The 17,538-nt window shown below is 46.5% G+C and overlaps 1 protein-coding gene across 7 annotated transcripts in view; it reads right to left on the bottom strand.

The window, feature by feature from the left end:
* ARHGEF2 (Rho/Rac guanine nucleotide exchange factor 2) overlaps positions 1–16,821 on the bottom strand; it is a 40,343-nt gene extending 23,522 nt beyond the window's left edge. For 2 of the 7 annotated variants that reach the window (XM_060136387.1, XM_060136395.1), the window contains exon 1: positions 949–1,079. In XM_060136387.1, coding sequence (XP_059992370.1) covers positions 949–1,011 — 63 coding nt within the window. In that variant the 5' untranslated portion in view covers positions 1,012–1,079. Of the gene's footprint in view, positions 1–625; positions 759–948; positions 1,080–2,677; positions 2,693–5,042; positions 5,064–5,850; positions 5,945–7,161; positions 7,202–7,795; positions 7,914–16,673 lie in introns of those variants that run through there. The other 5 variants (XM_060136423.1, XM_060136377.1, XM_060136414.1 and 2 more) reach the window with 5 other exon arrangements.
* Positions 16,822–17,538: the final 717 nt, after the last annotated feature.

Here is a 17,538-nt window from a genome sequence, read left to right as displayed (position 1 = left end):
TCCGGACTCTTGAAATGGTAGGTGAACAGTCCCAAGATAAAGAGTTAAGAGAGCTGGGGTGGGGAGGAGGGATGAGGGCACAGTGCCAAGTGGGTCAGTCTAAAGGTTTCAGTTTGTTTCAGGCTGCAAGGACAAGGAGCTTGGAAGCTGGTGGGGCAAAAAGGGATGGGGGGACCCTCTGTGTTTCAGGAACAGGGGTGCTCTGGGCCCCAAGGATGGAAGAAAGGATCCTAGCTACACAAAGACCTCTGCTCCCTTCACCTGAGGGTGATGGCTTGGGGGAAAGTAAGCCGTCCCTAAGCTGTCCTGACCCGTCACCCGCCCACCAGAGAGAAGAACTGAATCACAGCTGGAAAGTCCATCTGCGAGGAGAGGAGGAGCTGACTGCTGTCTCGGAGGGGTGGTGATGGTGGTGGTGATGGTGGGAGGAAGCCGGGAAACCACCCCCTCCCACCCCTCCGCCGGATGGCGGGGACAAAGAGGGAACGACCAAGCCAGCGACTGCAGAGTGGGGGGATACCGAGAGCAAGCCGGTGGAACCCTGGCGGAGGGGGTTCCGGAGAGCTTTCGCCGCCCCCACCCCCCCTCGACACACACACCTCCCTCTTCCCGCTCTGTCCCTTACCGGAGCAACTTTCTTTCACGCGGCCCAAAACACCCGGTCCCGCCAGATCGGAAGCCCCTAAACCCCAGGTCCGCTGGCTCCCGGGATCCCGGCAGAGAATCTGCTCGGAGCTGGAGGCGCGGGTCGCGTCTACTGCTCCCCCAGCCCCCTCCCCACTCACTCACAGTCCCCACCCACCCCGTCCCGCCGCGTTCCCGGCCGACGCTCCGCCCGATTTTGGCGCCCAGAAAGCAGGCGGGCAGACCCGGGGGCGCTGCGGGTGCCGGGGATCGAAGGGCGTCCTGAGGACAGCGGGCGAGAGGGACAGGGGTTTCAGAGCCCACCTTGCTGGCCAGCTCTTTGCTCCGGTCGATCCGCGCCCGTGTGAGGGATTCGATCCGAGACATAATCCGATGGGGGCGGGGGGAGCCCAGGAGGACGCGGCGCGGACCCTGGCGTCCGGCTGTTTGGGGGGGAGGGCGGGGGAGGGGTCCGACCCGCACGCGTCGGTCTTGGGGACAGGAAGTCTGACTCCCCTCGCCCGGCACCCAGCGCCAGTTCCTCAAACCCGAGTCTCCACCCCCGCCCGAGCTCAGGAAGGGGGGAGGCGGGGCGGAGGGAGGGCGGGTGCCGAGCGCCGGACGGGACGCTTCGGTCCGTGGAGGGGCGGCTCGCACAAGTACAAGGGGCCGTGGACTAGCTCGCAGGGCCCCTCTGCCTGTTGCCCTCCAGCGCCGGGCGCCTCTAACCCCAGACGCCCGCCTCCTGGCTTCGGTTTTCCTAAAACCCACCCTGGCCCGCCTCGCAGCCCTCACCCCACCCCTGGTCTTCCCTTTCCCCTCCTCCTCCTCCTCCGCAGTCCATCAGTCTAGAAAGACTCGCGGGCCGGAGGATTCCAGCCGCCCCCAGCTCTCCAGGGAACCCGGGGCCAGTTCCTTCCTGGCCTTCTGGGCCCATCAAAGCAGGCCAGAGCCACCGACCCCTTTTACGACTGGGGGCAGGCGTGGGGAGAGGGCGGAGAAATCAAAGGGGAACTAAAGGGTGGATCTTAGAGGGCCTGAAAGAGAAGATTCACTCCTGGAGGTTGAAGAATCTGAGAGGAGAGCATTCTTCCACAAGCCCCCAACTCTCGGGCCTTACAAGACCGCCCTCAGCCCATCCTCTTCCCTCCTACCTCTGCCTCCACTGACTACTGGGGTGGTAGAGGGGAGGAATTCGCCGCTGTTACAGAAGACTAAGAAGCTGAGGAAGTCCTTCCTTGTGTCTAACCCCAGTTCCCTCTGTTGCAAGTTAGGCCAGAACCAAAAGACCAGCAACCAGCCTTCCCCAGTCAGGGACAGTTGGAGTATGGCCAGTCTCTCCACAAGAAGGAGGGGTGCAGTAGGACATTCTTTCTGGACACTCCGCCACAGTCTGAGGCAACTTCCACCTTTTGGGGAAAATTCCTCCTCCACTCTAATTATAATCACTCACATTGAAGTTCATTTCTGCCTCTCAGGGTCTCCCATGTCTCTGGGAGAAACAGAAGTACAGAGAGTCCTGGGACAGAGCATCTTATGTTTGCAGGGTCCCACCTGATTTCTGGTCCCCAAAGGTGTGGAGGAAGGAGGGAGGGAGAGGAGGCCCAACCTAGACCCAGCGGCTCCCTGCCCGGGTTCAGCAGCAGGGCCTGGCTGCAGGTTTCAAGCCCAGCTCAGCACTCTTGTAGGTGCCAATTTTAGCCTCTGCCACTATTTTGGGCTCCACTGCCTGACCACTGGGCTGAGCTAGTTGGGCTCCTCACCACCACACTGCTCCTCTGGCTTGCCCTCCTGCCTAGCAACTCCTTCACCTCCTTCTTCACCCATTCCCCTATTTAGGATCTTTATATAGCAAAGACCAGAAAAAAAGGAGAGAAAATAACCATGCCCAGTTCTAGGCTGGATGGAAATTAGAAAGAGAGGACTTTCCCTGGGCCATGAGGGAGGCTGACTCCTCCAGGCTTGTACCTGCAGGGGAGACCTACAGGAAGGCCCTAGGAACGCCCCCAAACCAGCAGTCTTGAGGCTCCTGGGCCCAGAACCCCAGACTTACCTCCCCCCAGTGGGCAGCCAGGGCTGAGGAATGTACTAAATTTAAAAACAGACTGCCAGAAGCCAGAATCCTGGCCTCACGGCTCCACCCACTAGGGGCCCTGAGACAAGGGGTAGGCTGAGACCTCGGCTTTTCTCCCAGGCCTGGGGTGGGAGGGTGTTTCAAGCTAAGGATGGAATCTTAAAGGGCCAAACTCCAGTCTGGATACCCAATAAACCCAGGGCCCGAATCCCAGAGTTATGTGAAGGATCTCAATCCCCAAACTCAACGTAGATGGTCTCTATGAAAGGAGAGGACTTAATCTTCCAACCCTCTTCTGTCTCCTACCCCAATCTTCAATATACTTTTCACCCATCTGCTCTTTGTTACCCTGCCTCTCACCCTATGCCCTCTCCTTCCTCTTAAGAGATGAGTAGTAAGGAAGGGGACTTGCGGGGTGGGTAAAGGAAACCGGTCTACCTTTAAGAACACATGTGCTTTTAGTGAGCTAGGCCTGCAGCTTGACTTAATTTCCATTTTCTGTATCCTCTGGAACAGTGAACCCTTTTCCTTTTCTCCTTGGCATCCCCTGCCCCTTCTTCCAAACCATTTTTATCCCAATCCCTGCTCCTCCTATCCAGTGATGCTGCCCAGATTTTCAGAAATTATTTTTTTAGATACACAAAAACAAAAGCCAACCCTGATTTCTGCCAGAATCTAAAAGTAGCCACCACTTTCTTTAGCTCATTTAACTTAACAGATATGTCCCCCACATTTCAGGGGTAGGGAGGCCATCCCAGGGAAGAACCTGGTTGTCAGGGTCTTGGCCAGTAGGTGAGCAGAGAAAGCCAAAGGGATACCTGGGCCCAAGTCCTAAGTTCCCAGGAGGAGGTTTACTTTTCTTCTTATTACTTTGGACCTTGTGTATTCTGGGAGGGGATGATTAAGGCATTATTGACTCCAATGGCCATCCATCAGAAATGGTGGAAGAAGCGAAGAGAGGGGATAAACTATTACGTAGGTTTACTGACAGAAGCAGAGACAACAACATATAGTCAAAGCTCTAGGTTTGTAATACAGCTCCACCTTTTGCTAACTGTGGGATCTTGGGAGAGTAACCTAGGCTCTAAGTTATCTTGTCTATGAAACAGAGATTAAGGGGCTTCCCTGGTGGTGCAGTGGTTAAGATCTGCCTGCCAATGCAGGGGACATGGGTTCGAGCCCTGGTCCGGGAAGATCCCACATACCGCGGAACAACTAAGCCCGTGCGCTACAACTACTGAGCCTGTGCTCTAAAGCCTGCGAGCCACAGCTACTGAAGCCCGCACACCTAGAGGCCATGCTCTGCAACAAGAGAAGCCACTGCAATGAGAAGCCTGCACACCTCCACGAAGAGTAGCCCCCGCTCACCACGACTAGAGAAAGCCGCGCACGGCCAAGAAGACCCAACGCAGCCAAAAATAAATAAGTTAATTAATTTTAAAAATAATAACAAATGTAAGTAAGAGCTTTAAAAACAAAACAAAACACAGAGATTAAAATATTTATCTTTGCCAGAGTGTTATAAGAATTAAATGAGATGACCTCTGGAAAAGTGTTTTGTCAACTCTACAATGCTAGTCAAATAGGAAGGAATAAGCTACTTCCTTCTCTCACTGCTTGACTGAGCTTCGCTTCACCCCCACCCCTGCTGTTTACCTGCTTATGGCCCCTATCCTGAGCTGGGAGGAGGGGGAAGAAGAGATTTAGTGATGCAAGCACACACATTCATGAGGGTGGAAGCAAGATGGACCAGGAGATGACAGAGAGGGAAACAGGGAGACAGAACGAGAGTCCTAGCAAGGAAAGGCAGTCGACTGGGACAATGTCCTGACGATGCTTAGCTCTTTCTTGCTGGCTGTCTGGGCTTCAGTCTCTGCCCACTTTCTCCTTCATCCCCTCACCAAACTGCTAGGCCAAGGGCGGGCAAATGCAGACCAACTGGGATCTGGATGGCCCCTAGACAGCACCGACTTCCTCTACCATTCCCACTGCAGGAAAAGAAGGTGATTCTGCTGTCAGACTCTCCTACCCTGAACAGAGAGGCTGTGGGGAGAGGGACTCAGACCCAAGGTCTGGGTGTTGGCTTTGTTCTCTTTGTAGAGAGCTCTGCTCCCCCCCACGGCAGAAAAGAAGCCTCACTGTGCCCACCTCGCCCTGCTCTCAGACTGCCTGATCTCACGCTTCAGCTCCCCGCCTGCGGCCTGCAATGAGAAGGAGCTGAGAACCTGGTTTTGTTTCTGCCCTCCCTGCCCACCCAGAGGAAGGAGAATCCTGGCTGAAAGGCTGGCAGAGAAGAGAGCGCTGGCATTGCCGGCGGGGCCAGGAGGAGCCCAGGCAACCTTACTGGGTGAGGATCCCGTGGTGCTTCGAGGTGAATCTGATGATGTCTTGTCTGGGGTTTCTCTCAGTGTTCAGGAGCCGCCCCAGTGGGAAAGTACATGCATACTTGGGGAAGCCAGGAGAGGAAAAGGGGGGAGTGGCTCATTCTGCCAGTAAATGAAGAGAGTGGAAATGAATTCAAGCAGCAGGCAGAGCTCCTAGTTTCACCAGAGCCGGGGTGTTGGTAATAAGGAAGAGAGCAACGTGCCTTCACCTTCCTGGGGTCGGAACTGCACGTGGCCCCACTGGTACGGTGTGTATGCACTTCCACAATCATACACTTTCCTGGCTTCCACTCTGCCTACGGTCTCATTTCAACTCCTTCAGCTGCCGTATCCACCCATAAAATTATAAGTGTAAAAGCACTTTGCAAACCCGAATACTCTCTGAAGAAGTAAAAAGTATTGCTGTAATTATTATGATTATTATGCCCGATGGTTAAGATTTCGGCTGCCCACCTCTCAGCTATGTGGGGCCTCCAGAGAGGGAGGGCTAGGCCACTCCTCAGCTTCTGAGGCTCCTGGCCCATCTCCCCTTCCAGCTGTCCACAGCTGGCTGCTAAGCTGGAGACATAGGGAAAGCAGAGGAAAGGTGATTTACTGGGACAGAAGGAGGGAGACTGGGAGATATACCATGTTCCCTTAAAACTTGAACCGTTGCCCTGAGTCTCTGCCTACCAGCGGAAGCTGGGGAGGGGAGCAGATGGTGAGGGGGAGGGGAAGGGAACTGGGGAGGGCAGTGGGTCCCGGGCCTCCTGCTTCCCCAACTCCTACCTTGGCCTTTCCGGTCATGCCCAAGATGAAGCTGAGGGTCCGTCTCAGGGAGGAGCCTGCCCAGGTGCCTGAGCCCCCTTCCAGTTGGCTACAGCTGCAGAGAGAAAAAGAAGAGGTGAAGAGATGGAGCTGGAGCTGGAAAAGAACAACAAGATACTCCCAGAGCTACGGTGGATGAAGTGCCATGACCAGGGTAGAGAGAATGGGGAGATACGGGGGAAAGACAGAGAAGGGTGAGGAAGAGAGAGGAAGGACTCAGGAGAAAGAGGCCCCCACTCCCCTACCTCCTCGGATTTCCTAGATATGGTCACTACAGTTTCCCAGGCCCTTCTATTTATGAGGAAAACTCCAGGCTCCTCCCAGATAAATACAGACTCCCCCTTCCTACCTAATCCAGGCCCAATCTCCTCTTTCATGCTGCTTCCCAACGGAAATGATACGGGGAGGGGGGCTCTCCAAGGGCACGTTTTCCCCTCACAAAACAAGAGTCCTGTGTAAGACCCTCCCTGCTGTTTGGAAAGGGCCTCTGGGCCTAACGCCAGTAAGGACTGAATTTCCTGGGATTTCATCAGCCCCATCCCATGAGCTAATCCCAAACCCAGAGCCAGGAGGATGTGTCAGCTAGAGATTTTCAGGACCACAAATCAGAGCTTGATATCTTAAAGGGCCCATTACTCGCTCACACACCCACACTGTCTTAGAGGGCTAACCCACTCTAATCAGGCTTCAGCTGTAGGAGCCAAATAAACAGGTGCTGATTTTGCATGCTTATTTACATAGATACTATGTAAATCTCCCAGCCTCCACCTCGATTCCTGAACAATATGCCTTCAGCCCCTGCCCTCTCCCCTTGGGGCGCTACAGCCCGTGCCCAGCTCTCCTTAGGGCCACTCCCCATTGGTCGATTATCTCAGCTATCCAAAGCTGGTCCATGGTCCTTGGTCACCGTCTGTCCCTAAGATTGTGCAGCAGCGAATCTGCCTGCTCACTTTTCTGACACTGACAACAGCAGTCAACCTCCACTCTCTTATTTAACAGACACCCTGGGGTCTATATACTCCTTTTCTTTCCCTGATTTCTTCTTCATCCCATGGAGCTACCGGGAAACTTCTTAGCCTTCCCCAGCCAATGAGAAGAAGGGGAATTCTATGCAGCGCAGGTAGAAGGATATTTGGAGGTCTTTCATAAGAAACGTTAAGGGGAACAATGTTTCAGGAAACAGGGACCCTTGGGGCTACAAAACCCATGGCCTAGTCCCATTGTCCCTCCCCCATCTAGGGCTTTGAAGGGCTCTGTGTCTCCCAAACTCACCTTTTGCTGAGGTCAGCAGCAGAGGACTGGGACAAATTCCCTGCCAACACAAAAGGAGACGTAAGGTGTCCAGCTAAAGTCAGACAAAGGCGCCCAGGGCTGCCTCCCCCACCCCCTCCACCTGGATCAGGTTCCCAAGCTGCAGGTGCTTGTGACGCCATTCCTGAGGGCGGGCACTGGGGAGTAGGGAAGGAGGGAGGCGTCTGAGCAGAGCAGAGCTGAAGAACTTAGGAGCCAGGGTAACAGAGCACCGGCGTTGTGTGGATAGGGGGCTGAGAGGCCAATGTCTCAGTTCCTTTTCAGTGAATGGCGAGGGCAGAGGATTCACTCTGAGCTCCCAATGCCTCTTCTTGATGACAAGGTACGTTGCGGATAACTGTCCTCCATCTCTGGTGACAGGGGAAGCTAGAGAGCCTCTCTCTGTCCTATGTCCTCCTTCATTGGAAGGAGAGCCTCAGAATACCAAAGTCCTGAATTCAGATCTCTCACTTGAATAAAGGCATTTTGGGGTTTCCAAGGGTGTGTGGTTAAACATAATGCAGGACATCTGGACCCTAAACAGCTGGCTCTGAGGAGTGGGGTGAGACAGGCAGAGGAAGGGGCCACCACTGCTTTGCTCCCCACTTTTACTCACCAGCTGGATCTGAGCAGCCCAAGAAGTAATTGATGCCACTCATGGATACAGACTTGGAAAGCATGCCAGTGGGCGAGTGGTCCAAAAGGCCAGCAGATGGGTGACAGGAACGCTGACCCTAGAATCGTGTTAAGAATCCTCATGCAAAGGTCAGGCTTCATCCATCTTCCCCCCCGCAAGGCTCTTCACTTTCCCACAGCAAAGCCCTTCTTCAAGGCCTTCAGGCCTTCTACCCCTCCCCACTACCCATATCTGGAACATTCCACTTGAAATAGTTGAGAAGTTATTCCTGCTATTTAGCAGTCATCACTGTTGCAACTCAAACCCTGGCTGCCTTAATATAGAAAATATCTTAGAAAAGATTTACCCTGCATCGTTTCCAGAGATGAAAAACTCAATATATAGAGGTCAGGCAGGTAATGAAAAAACAAACACACACACACACAAACTGGGGCAGTCTGGGTTTAAAACAATAGGGATTAGAAATATTCATAAACCCCACACCCAATCTTTCGAAAATCACCTTTTTGTTCTCAAGCCTACATGGAGCATTACAATAAACGGCTACATATCAGTCCATAAGGCAAAATGTAACACGTTTCAGATAACCTCCATCAGAGAGATCATAGGAAACAACCCGGAAATCCCTTTTCAGTAGCTTGAATAAAGAACCTGTGGTATATTTATAAATAGAAGCATTATTCAACATTAAAAATGAACAAACTACAGTTCAGCCAACAATATGGATGAATCTCATGAAAGAACGAAGACACAAAAGATTGATATACTTTGTGGTTACATTCATATAAAGTTTAAAACAGGCAAAACTAATTGATATTGTTTAGACATACACATAAAGGTGGTAAATCTATAGGGAAAATCGATCTCAAAAGTCAAGAAAGTGGTCCTCTCTGCCAGGAGGGAGAGGGTTATGAATGGGGAGGGACACGGGGGGCTTCTGGGTTTGGGTGGTACTCTATTTTTTTTTAACCTGGAGTAGTTACATGGTTGTTTGTTTCCTAATTGTGCATTACGTTGTACATATAAGTTTTATATACTTCTCTGTATCTATGTTATATTTCAATTTTTTTTTAAGTTTTAAACAAATCTCCATTTTTTTTTTTGCGGTACGCGGGCCTCACCGCTGTGACCTCTCGCGTTGCAGAGCACAGGCTCCGGACGCGCAGGCTCAGCGGCCATGGCTCACGGGCCCAGCCACTCCGCGGCACGTGGGATCTTCCCCGACCAGAGCACGAACCCGTGTCCCCTGCATCGGCAGGCGGACTCAACCACTGCGCCACCAGGGAAGCCCCAGATTTAGAAATTTTAAAACACCCTTCTAAATAAACTTACTGGTCAAAGAAGAAATCATTATGGGAATTTAAAGGTATTTTATAACAACAATAATGAAAATACTACTCAAAAAAACTTGTGGGAGATGGCCAAAATGTATCTCAAGGATAATTTGTCGATTTAAAATGCTTAACTGAAAATTTTTTAAACTGAAAATTCATGAGCTATGCCGGCTTAAAAGGTTAGAAAAAGAACAACAAAACAAACCCAAAGTAAATAGAAGAAAGGATATGATAAAAGCAGAAATCAATGAAGTAGTAACAAGTGAAATAGGATCAATAAAGCCAAGAGTTGATTTTAGGAAGAGGCAAATAAAATAGACAAACCTTTGATACGGGTGATGCACAAATAAAAGTAGAATGAAAGCGTGGACCTAACTACAGAAACAGTAGTGACTAGAAAGATAATGCTATCTACAACTTAATGCCAGTAATTTTGAAAATGCAAACAAAATAGACAAATTCTTTAAAAAAACAAACAAAATATATATAACTTACCAAAACTGAATCTAGAAGAAATAGAAAGTCTGAATGGTCCTATTAAAGAAATGGAATCAGTAGTTAATCTTTCTATAAACAAAACAAAACACACCAGGCCAAAACAGTTTTATAGTCAAGGAGCAGAGCTTTCAAGGAATAGATCACTGAAATCTTATACAAAATCTTCCAAAGAATAGAAAACAAAAACAAAAGCTTTCCAATTCTTTCTATAGGGCAAGTATAACCTTGATTCTTAAACTACACACAGACCATATGACAAAGGAAAATTATGGCCCAATGTCTCTTATGAAAAGTACAAAAATTCCAAACAAAATATTAGCAAACTGTAATAGATTTTAAATAGCCACAAGTTATTTGCAGCTCCTACCATCAAGAAGGAGTCTATTTCTTCACTCAGTCACAGGCTGGCCTGTGACTTACTACGATGAATAGAATGTGGCAGAAGTAGCATGATGTGATTTTTGAGCCTACACCTCAAGAAAACTTAAAGCTTCCACTCATGCCCACTTGGAATGCTATTGCCGCGTGAACAAGCCCAAGCCTAAGCCTTCTGGAGAAGCCATGTGGATAAGAACCAAAGTATCACAACGGGCAAACTGCCAACCCACAGGCATAAATACAGCTGTCCTTGACCATCAGCCCTATTCAGCCACCAGACAACTACGGCCACATAAGTGAGTCCAGGTGGAGCCAGCAGAAGAATACCCAGCTGAGCTCAGTCCAAATTAACCACCCATAGAACTGTGAGGGGGAAAAAAAGGTTGTTGTTTTAAGCCACTAAGGTTGGGGTTGATCTTTTATGCAGCAATAGATAATTGATGCCACAAATAAATCCAGCAGTGCGTAAAAAAGATAATCAATCTATCATGAAAAAGTCAGACTTATCCTAAAAATATAAGGGTGGTTTAAGATGAGGAAAATCTTTAAATGTAATTTACCTCAATGACATATTAAAGGAGAAAAAACATAACCAACTCAGTAAAAGTAAAAAAATCATAGGATAAAATCCAACACTCACTCATTGTAAAACCAAAGACCTGGCAGTTACAAATGGAAGGAATCTTCCTTAACTGGATAGAGTATCTTTTAAAACCTTACAGCCAAAAATCGATTTCAATGGTGAAACATAAGATGCACTCCCTCTAAAATCAGAAACAAGACAAGGATAGCCATTATCACCATTTCTGTTCAGCACTGCAATAGAGCCCCAGCCAAGCACACACAGTAGGGCAAGAAAAAGAAATGAAAGAAATAAATATTGAAAAAGAAGAAAGCAAAATTCATTTAAAGATGACATATGGGCTTCCCTGGTGGCGTGGTGGTTAAGAATCCGCCTGCCAATGCAGGGTGACACGGGAAGATCCCACATGCCGTGGAGCCACTAAGCCTGTGCGCCACAGCGACTGAGCCTGTGCTCTAGAGCCCGTGAGCCACAACTACTGACCCCGTGTGCCACAACTACTGAAGCCCGTGTGCCTAGAGCCTGTGCTTCACAAGAGAAGCCACCACAATGAGAAGCCTGTGCACCACAAGGAAGAGTAGCCCCCACTCGCCGCAACTCGAGAAAGCCCGTGCGCAGCTACAAAGACCCAACAAGGCCAAAAATAAAAATAAATAAATAAAATTTAAAAAAAAATAAAAATAAAGATGACATAATTGTCTACTTAGAAAAGCCAAAAAAAATCCACAAATTGTTATAACTGAAAAAAAAGAGTTTAACAAGGTAAATAACTATAATTAAATTGCATTTCTATAAACCAAAAATAATTATAAAATGTAATTAATGTAATTTAAATATAAGAAAGCATTTATAATAGCAACAAAATATATAAGGCACATAGAAATAAATCTAATAAAGATTGACAAGACCTGTATGAAGGAAACAAATACTTTGTTAAAAGACATATTTTTTTAGAAAGCCTAACAAAATAGAGATATTATTTTTCATGGATAAGAAGACTCAATATCAGAAAGAAGTCAATTTTTCCTAAATTAATCTTTCTTTTATTCATCCACCAAATATTTTCATTTTTTATTTATTTGTTTTTTCTTAACATCTTTATTGGAGTATAATTGCTTTACCATGGTGTGTTAGTTTCTGCTTTATAACAAAGTGAATCAGTTATACATATACATATGTTCCCATTTCTCTTCCCTCCTAAACTAATCTTTGAATTCAGTACAACCTCAGTCAAAATTCAGCAGAATTTTTCATTTTTAGAAATTGACAAGCTGATTCTAAAATTCACATAGAAGTGCAGAGACTTCTCTGGTGGCCCAGTGGTTAAGAATCTGCCTTCCAATGCAGGGGACGCGGGTTTGATCCCTGGTTGGGGAACTAAGATCCCACATGCTGCAGGGCAACTAAGCCTGCGCACCGCAACTACTGAGCCTGTGCACTCTGGAGCCCGTGCACCACAACTGGAGAACCCTGCACGCTGCGATGAAGATCCCATGTGCTGCAACTAAGACCTGATGCGGCCAAATAAATAAATATTTTTATTTATTTAAAATAAAATAAAATTCACATAGAAGTGCAAAGGACCCAGAATAGCCAAGATAATCTTAAAGAAAAATAATAAAGTAGGAGGACTTACACTATTACATTTTTAAGACTTACAATAAAGGGACATTAATTAAGATAATGTGATACTGGCATAAGAATAGACAAATAGGGCTTCCCTGGTGGCGCAGTGGTTGGGAGTCCGCCTGCTGATGCAGGGGACATGGGTTCGTGCCCCGGTCCGGGAAGATCCCACATGCTGCGGAGCGGCTAGGCCCGTGAGCCATGGCCTCTGAGCCTGTGCGTCCGGAGCCTGTGCTCCGCAACGGGAGAGGCCACAACAGTGAGAGGCCCGCGTACCGCAAAAAAAAAAAAAAAAAAAAAAAAAAAAAAGAATAGACAAATAGATCAATGGAACAGAGAACAGTCCCCAGCAATAGACTCACACAAATATAGTCACTTGATTTTCAACAAAGTCACCACAGCAATTCAATGGGGAAAGTAAGTTTTTTAATGAAGCAACTGGATATTTACATAGGGAAAAAACCAAAACCTTGACTTCTCCCGTACACAAGAACCTAGATAAATCACAGACCTAAATATGAAAGCTAAAACTATAAAGCTTCTAGAAGAAAATAGCGAAGAAAAATCTTCACGTTCTTGGGGTAGGCAAGATTTCTTAAACATGACCAAAAGCACTAACCATTAAAATAATCGATAAACTGGACTTCATCTAAATTAAAAACTCATGCTGGGCTTCCCTGGTGGCGCAGTGGTTGGGAGTCCGCCTGCCAATGCAGGGGACGCGGGTTCAAGCCCTGTCTGGGAAGATCCCACATGCCGCGTAGGAACGAAGCCTGTGCGCCACTACTGAAGCCCACGTGCCTACAGCCCACAAGCCGTAGCTGGAGACAGCCCGCGTGCAGCAACGGGGACCCAATGCAGCCAAAAATAAATAAATAAAATAAATAATAAATTTAAAAATTAAAAAAAAACTCATGCTTATTAAAATACACTATTAAAGTAAAAATGCAAGTCAAAGACTGAGAGAAGATACTCACAATACATATATCTGACAGAGGACTCAGATCCAGAATATATAGAGGACTCTTACAAATCAATAAGAACAAGACAAGCTATTTTAAAAATTGAGCAAAAGACTTGAACAGACATTTCACCAAAGAAGATATTCAGATGGTCAATGAGAATATGAAAAGGTGCTCAATAAAATTTTTCAACAGGGACATGAAAATTAAAACCAAAATGAGACAATTCTAAAACACCCACCAGAATGACTAAAATTAAAATCTTGACAGTAATAACTTATAATAGAAAAGAATCTGAAAAAGAATACATATCTATCTATCTATATATACATATAACTGAATCTCTTTGCTGTACACCTGAAACATTGTAAATCAACTATACGTCAATAAAAATTAAAAAAATTTTAATTTAAAATCTTGACAAAAAAAGTATAATATACCTAAGAATACATCTAATATATATCTACAAACTCTGTATGGAAAAATATTGATAAAACTTTATTAAAGACATTAAATGAAGAAGTATACTATTTTCATGGATGGGTAGGAAGAAGCAATACTGTAAAGATGTCCACTTTCCCTAAATTAATCTTTAGAGTCAATGCAACTCCAACTAAAATCTCAAAAGTTTTTTTTAATACATGTTTTGCATGTATGTTATACTTCAATAAATATGCTCTTTTTAAATTAAGAAACTCTGTTTCTTTAAAGGCACCATAGAAGAAGGAAAAGACAAACCACTTTTCTCAATCTTTGAGAAAAGATCATTGCAACACATATAACCACAAAGGATTAGTATTCAGAATATGTAAAGAACACATTCAAAACAATAAAGTAAAACCCCTCAAAGAATCCAACAGAAAAGTGGGCAAAAGACATGAAGAGGAATTTCACAGAAGAGGAAACACAAATGACCAAGACACATATAAAAATTGCTCAATTCCATTTGTAATAAGGATAATTCAAATTAAAACCACAATGAGATTAATAACCACTAGATTGGCAAAATTAAGAAATCTGATGACTCCAAGTGTTGGAAAGCATGTGGATCAATGAGAACTCTTATATACTGCTGATGTGGGTGGAAACAGTTTGCCATTAACTTATAAAAATGAACATCTGTGTACACTATGACCCAACAGTTCTACTCCAAGTTATATAGCCCAGAGAAATTCTTGCAAATGAGCACCGGAAGATGGATAAAAGGATGTTCATAATGACACTCTTCATAATAGTAAAGAATGGAAATTATCCAAATGTCCATCAACAGAAGATTGGAATGAAAATAATTACCTATAACTATTTGTAACACATGGATAAAAATTAGAAACAGAATGCTGAGTGAAAATGCAAGTTATAGAAAATTTTGTACAATATAACATCATTGTTTTTAAAGTCAGAAACAAACAAAAAAGAAATAATACATCATTAGGTAATGCTTTGTGTTAAAACTATTTAAAAAAAAGTAAATGAGTGATTAAGAAAATTCAAGATAGTGGTTACCTCTGGTGGGAAGGCAAGGGAATAATAGAAGAGAGGAAGACATAAATAAAGATAAATGTACTGGTGATATTCTAGTTCTGGAGATGGATGGGTGATTGATTAGGCATTCATTTTAAAATACTATATTTATGACAAATGGAAAAATACAATAGAGAGTACTAGCAACTCTGGCAAACTGGAGGGTACAGCTCCCATCTAAGGACATCTGAATTTTGGAAAGTGTAAACACCATGCTGGCCAAACAAAATAAATTTTGAGCTAGACTTGGCTTGGCTTTCAAACTAGTCTGAAAGCCCCAGTCTAGTTTAATGAATCTCAGACTTTTGGTCTGTGGACTTTGCTGAAGACTTATACCTATTTGCTGCTGCAGGAAGATACAAAAAAACCCCAAACATACAGACAAGGAGAAATTTAAGGGACGTGCTTAAAGATTAGGTGAAGAGAGAAGAGGAATCAGAACAGGAAGACATAAAAAGAGAAGAAACAAAAAACCACTAGAGAAGGGGGGAAAGAAGAAGACATATAATACCAAGAAGGGGGAAGCAGGGAGAAGAGAGAGGTGGAAGAGAGAGAAAGAAGTACAAAGGAATGGAGGGGAGAAGAGAAAAAAGAAACCGTTATCTCCTGTGTGCTAGCCTCTGTACTGGGCACTTTAACACTTTTTTTTTTTCATCTAATAATCACAACTTTAAAAGACAGTTTTTAGTATCCTGATTTTCAGAAAGCTGAAATAAATTGTTCAACTAGGAGCAGTGTGACTCCCAAATCCTGTTCTTTCTACCGTACCACATTGAATCAGATGTGAGGGAAGACCTACAGAGATGCTAATGGAGAAAAGTGGGAGCTGGGAGAAGATGGGTTTTGCTGCTTCCCTGACAGGCTGTAACAGCCCCCTCTTCTCAACCTCTCTCCCAAACCACAGGCACTTGAACAATGAGGCCGGGTGGGTACCCCTGGCCAGTTAGAGGATGTGCTGGAGGGGAGGTAACCTTAAGTCACGGGCTGGAGACAGTTCCACGTACAGCTGTCCCTCATTATCCACGGGGGATTGATTCCAGGATCCTGTGGATACCAAAAGCTGAGGATGCTCAAGTCCCTCACATAAAATGGCATAATACTGAAATTTGCATATAACCTGTGTGCGTCCTCCCATATACTTTCAACCATCTCTAGATTAATTGTAATACCTAATGTAATATAAATGCCATGTAAATAGTTGTAAATGCTATATAAATATTTGCCAGCATGAGGCAAATTCAAGTTTTGCTTTTTGAAAATTTCTGGAATTTTTTTTCAAATGTTTTTGGTCCATGGTTGGTTGAATCCATGGATGCAGAACCTATGCATACAGAGGGCTGACTGTACTCAGGGACTCTTAGCTGGCAAACCCAGTGATGTCTCTAAAAGCTTCGTGTATCCTCAGTGGTCTCTGGGTCCTGGCTTGAGATCTTCCCTGTGATGTTCCCTTCAGCCAGAAGTCTGAGCAATCTCTATATCCTTTCTCACTTGATAATCCTATGATTATCTTGTTAGAGAACTACTGTTTCAGGGTACCAGATGCCTAGTTTCATCCTACAAATAATAAGTTCATCTCCAAATCTGAGAAATGTGGGGTCTACACAAAGAAGTAGTTATAACACCAAGGGGAGCAGGGGCCTTTTAATGAGAGGAATAGAGATACCCACATCAACACAGAGACACAGACACAGAAAGGAAGGCACAGAGAGTCTCAGAGAAAGAGACAGAGGCAGGATACCAAGAGTGGGGGACAGAGCATACAGACCCAGGAAAGCAGACAGAGGAGTAGAGACACCAGATTCAGATTCCATCAGATGGAGTCAAAGTGATGCCTGGGCACAGGGAGACCCAGCAGCTTGCAGAACAGAAGAGGCACAGAGTGGTGGCTGGACAGGCAAAGGGGCAGGAGAGGGGGAGGAAGGTGGTAGCTTCCATGGGGATTTGTCTATCCATACCATGCAGGAGGGTTGGCCACCTTGGTGCTGCAGTTCCAGAAAGGGGTCCAGTTCCTCTTGGCTCTGCAGCAAGGGGTGCTCCTGGGAGCCCACACATCCCGATGCCTGCAGTTTGTTCCTGAAACACACATTGCCACCACTGCCCTCCGGTCCCAGTGGCCTGTGACAGGCACCAGGGAGGAACACCGCCTCAGCCCAGTCCTGTTGCTTGCCCCCAGCCCAGCCCTTCCGGTTAGCCTAGGCGCACGCCAGACCCAAACTGGCTTCCCTTTGGGGCTGTGCTTTGGCAAAACTGTGGAGCTGGCTTCAGGCAAGGGTGACCCCTGCTGGTCAAAGGACAGTACTGCCCTCCAGAAAACAGCCAGCGTTCAACAGGGAGGGAAAGGAAGGGTAAGCTGCATTCTCGCTCTTTGCCTGGTGTCTGATGCCAACCTTAGCTCCTACTAAGATAAATGGTGTGCCCAGGGCTGCCTTTCTTCTCTACCCAAGGGTCAAAATTAGTGCCTGGTAGTGAAAGGTGACACCTGGAAGACCGTGAGATACAGTTGGCACCACATAAAGCGTACTCAGAGCATCTCTGCCTTAAATTAGCCACTCTTAGCAAGGTGCCATGAGTCCTGCGGACAAGGCTTCTCACCCAAGTTCCCTCCCAAGCCAGTTCAGGGACAAGGTCCTCTCCCCTCACACAGCCCAGCCAGCCCCGCCTAGGAGCTAGAGAAGCTTGGTCTACTCACAAGAGCTAAGAGAACTTGTCCAAGGGGACCATTGTCAAAGCAGAGAGACAGGGCCCTTCCACGGCTAGCAGGCCCTCACAGTGACCACTCACACTGAACTCTTCATGCTGACCCCTGGACCTTCTCTTTCT

The sequence above is a fragment of the Lagenorhynchus albirostris genome, chromosome 2 (genome assembly GCF_949774975.1).
Source record: "Lagenorhynchus albirostris chromosome 2, mLagAlb1.1, whole genome shotgun sequence".
NCBI lineage: Eukaryota > Metazoa > Chordata > Mammalia > Artiodactyla > Delphinidae > Lagenorhynchus > Lagenorhynchus albirostris.
This window is presented reverse-complemented; position numbering and strand designations above follow the sequence as displayed.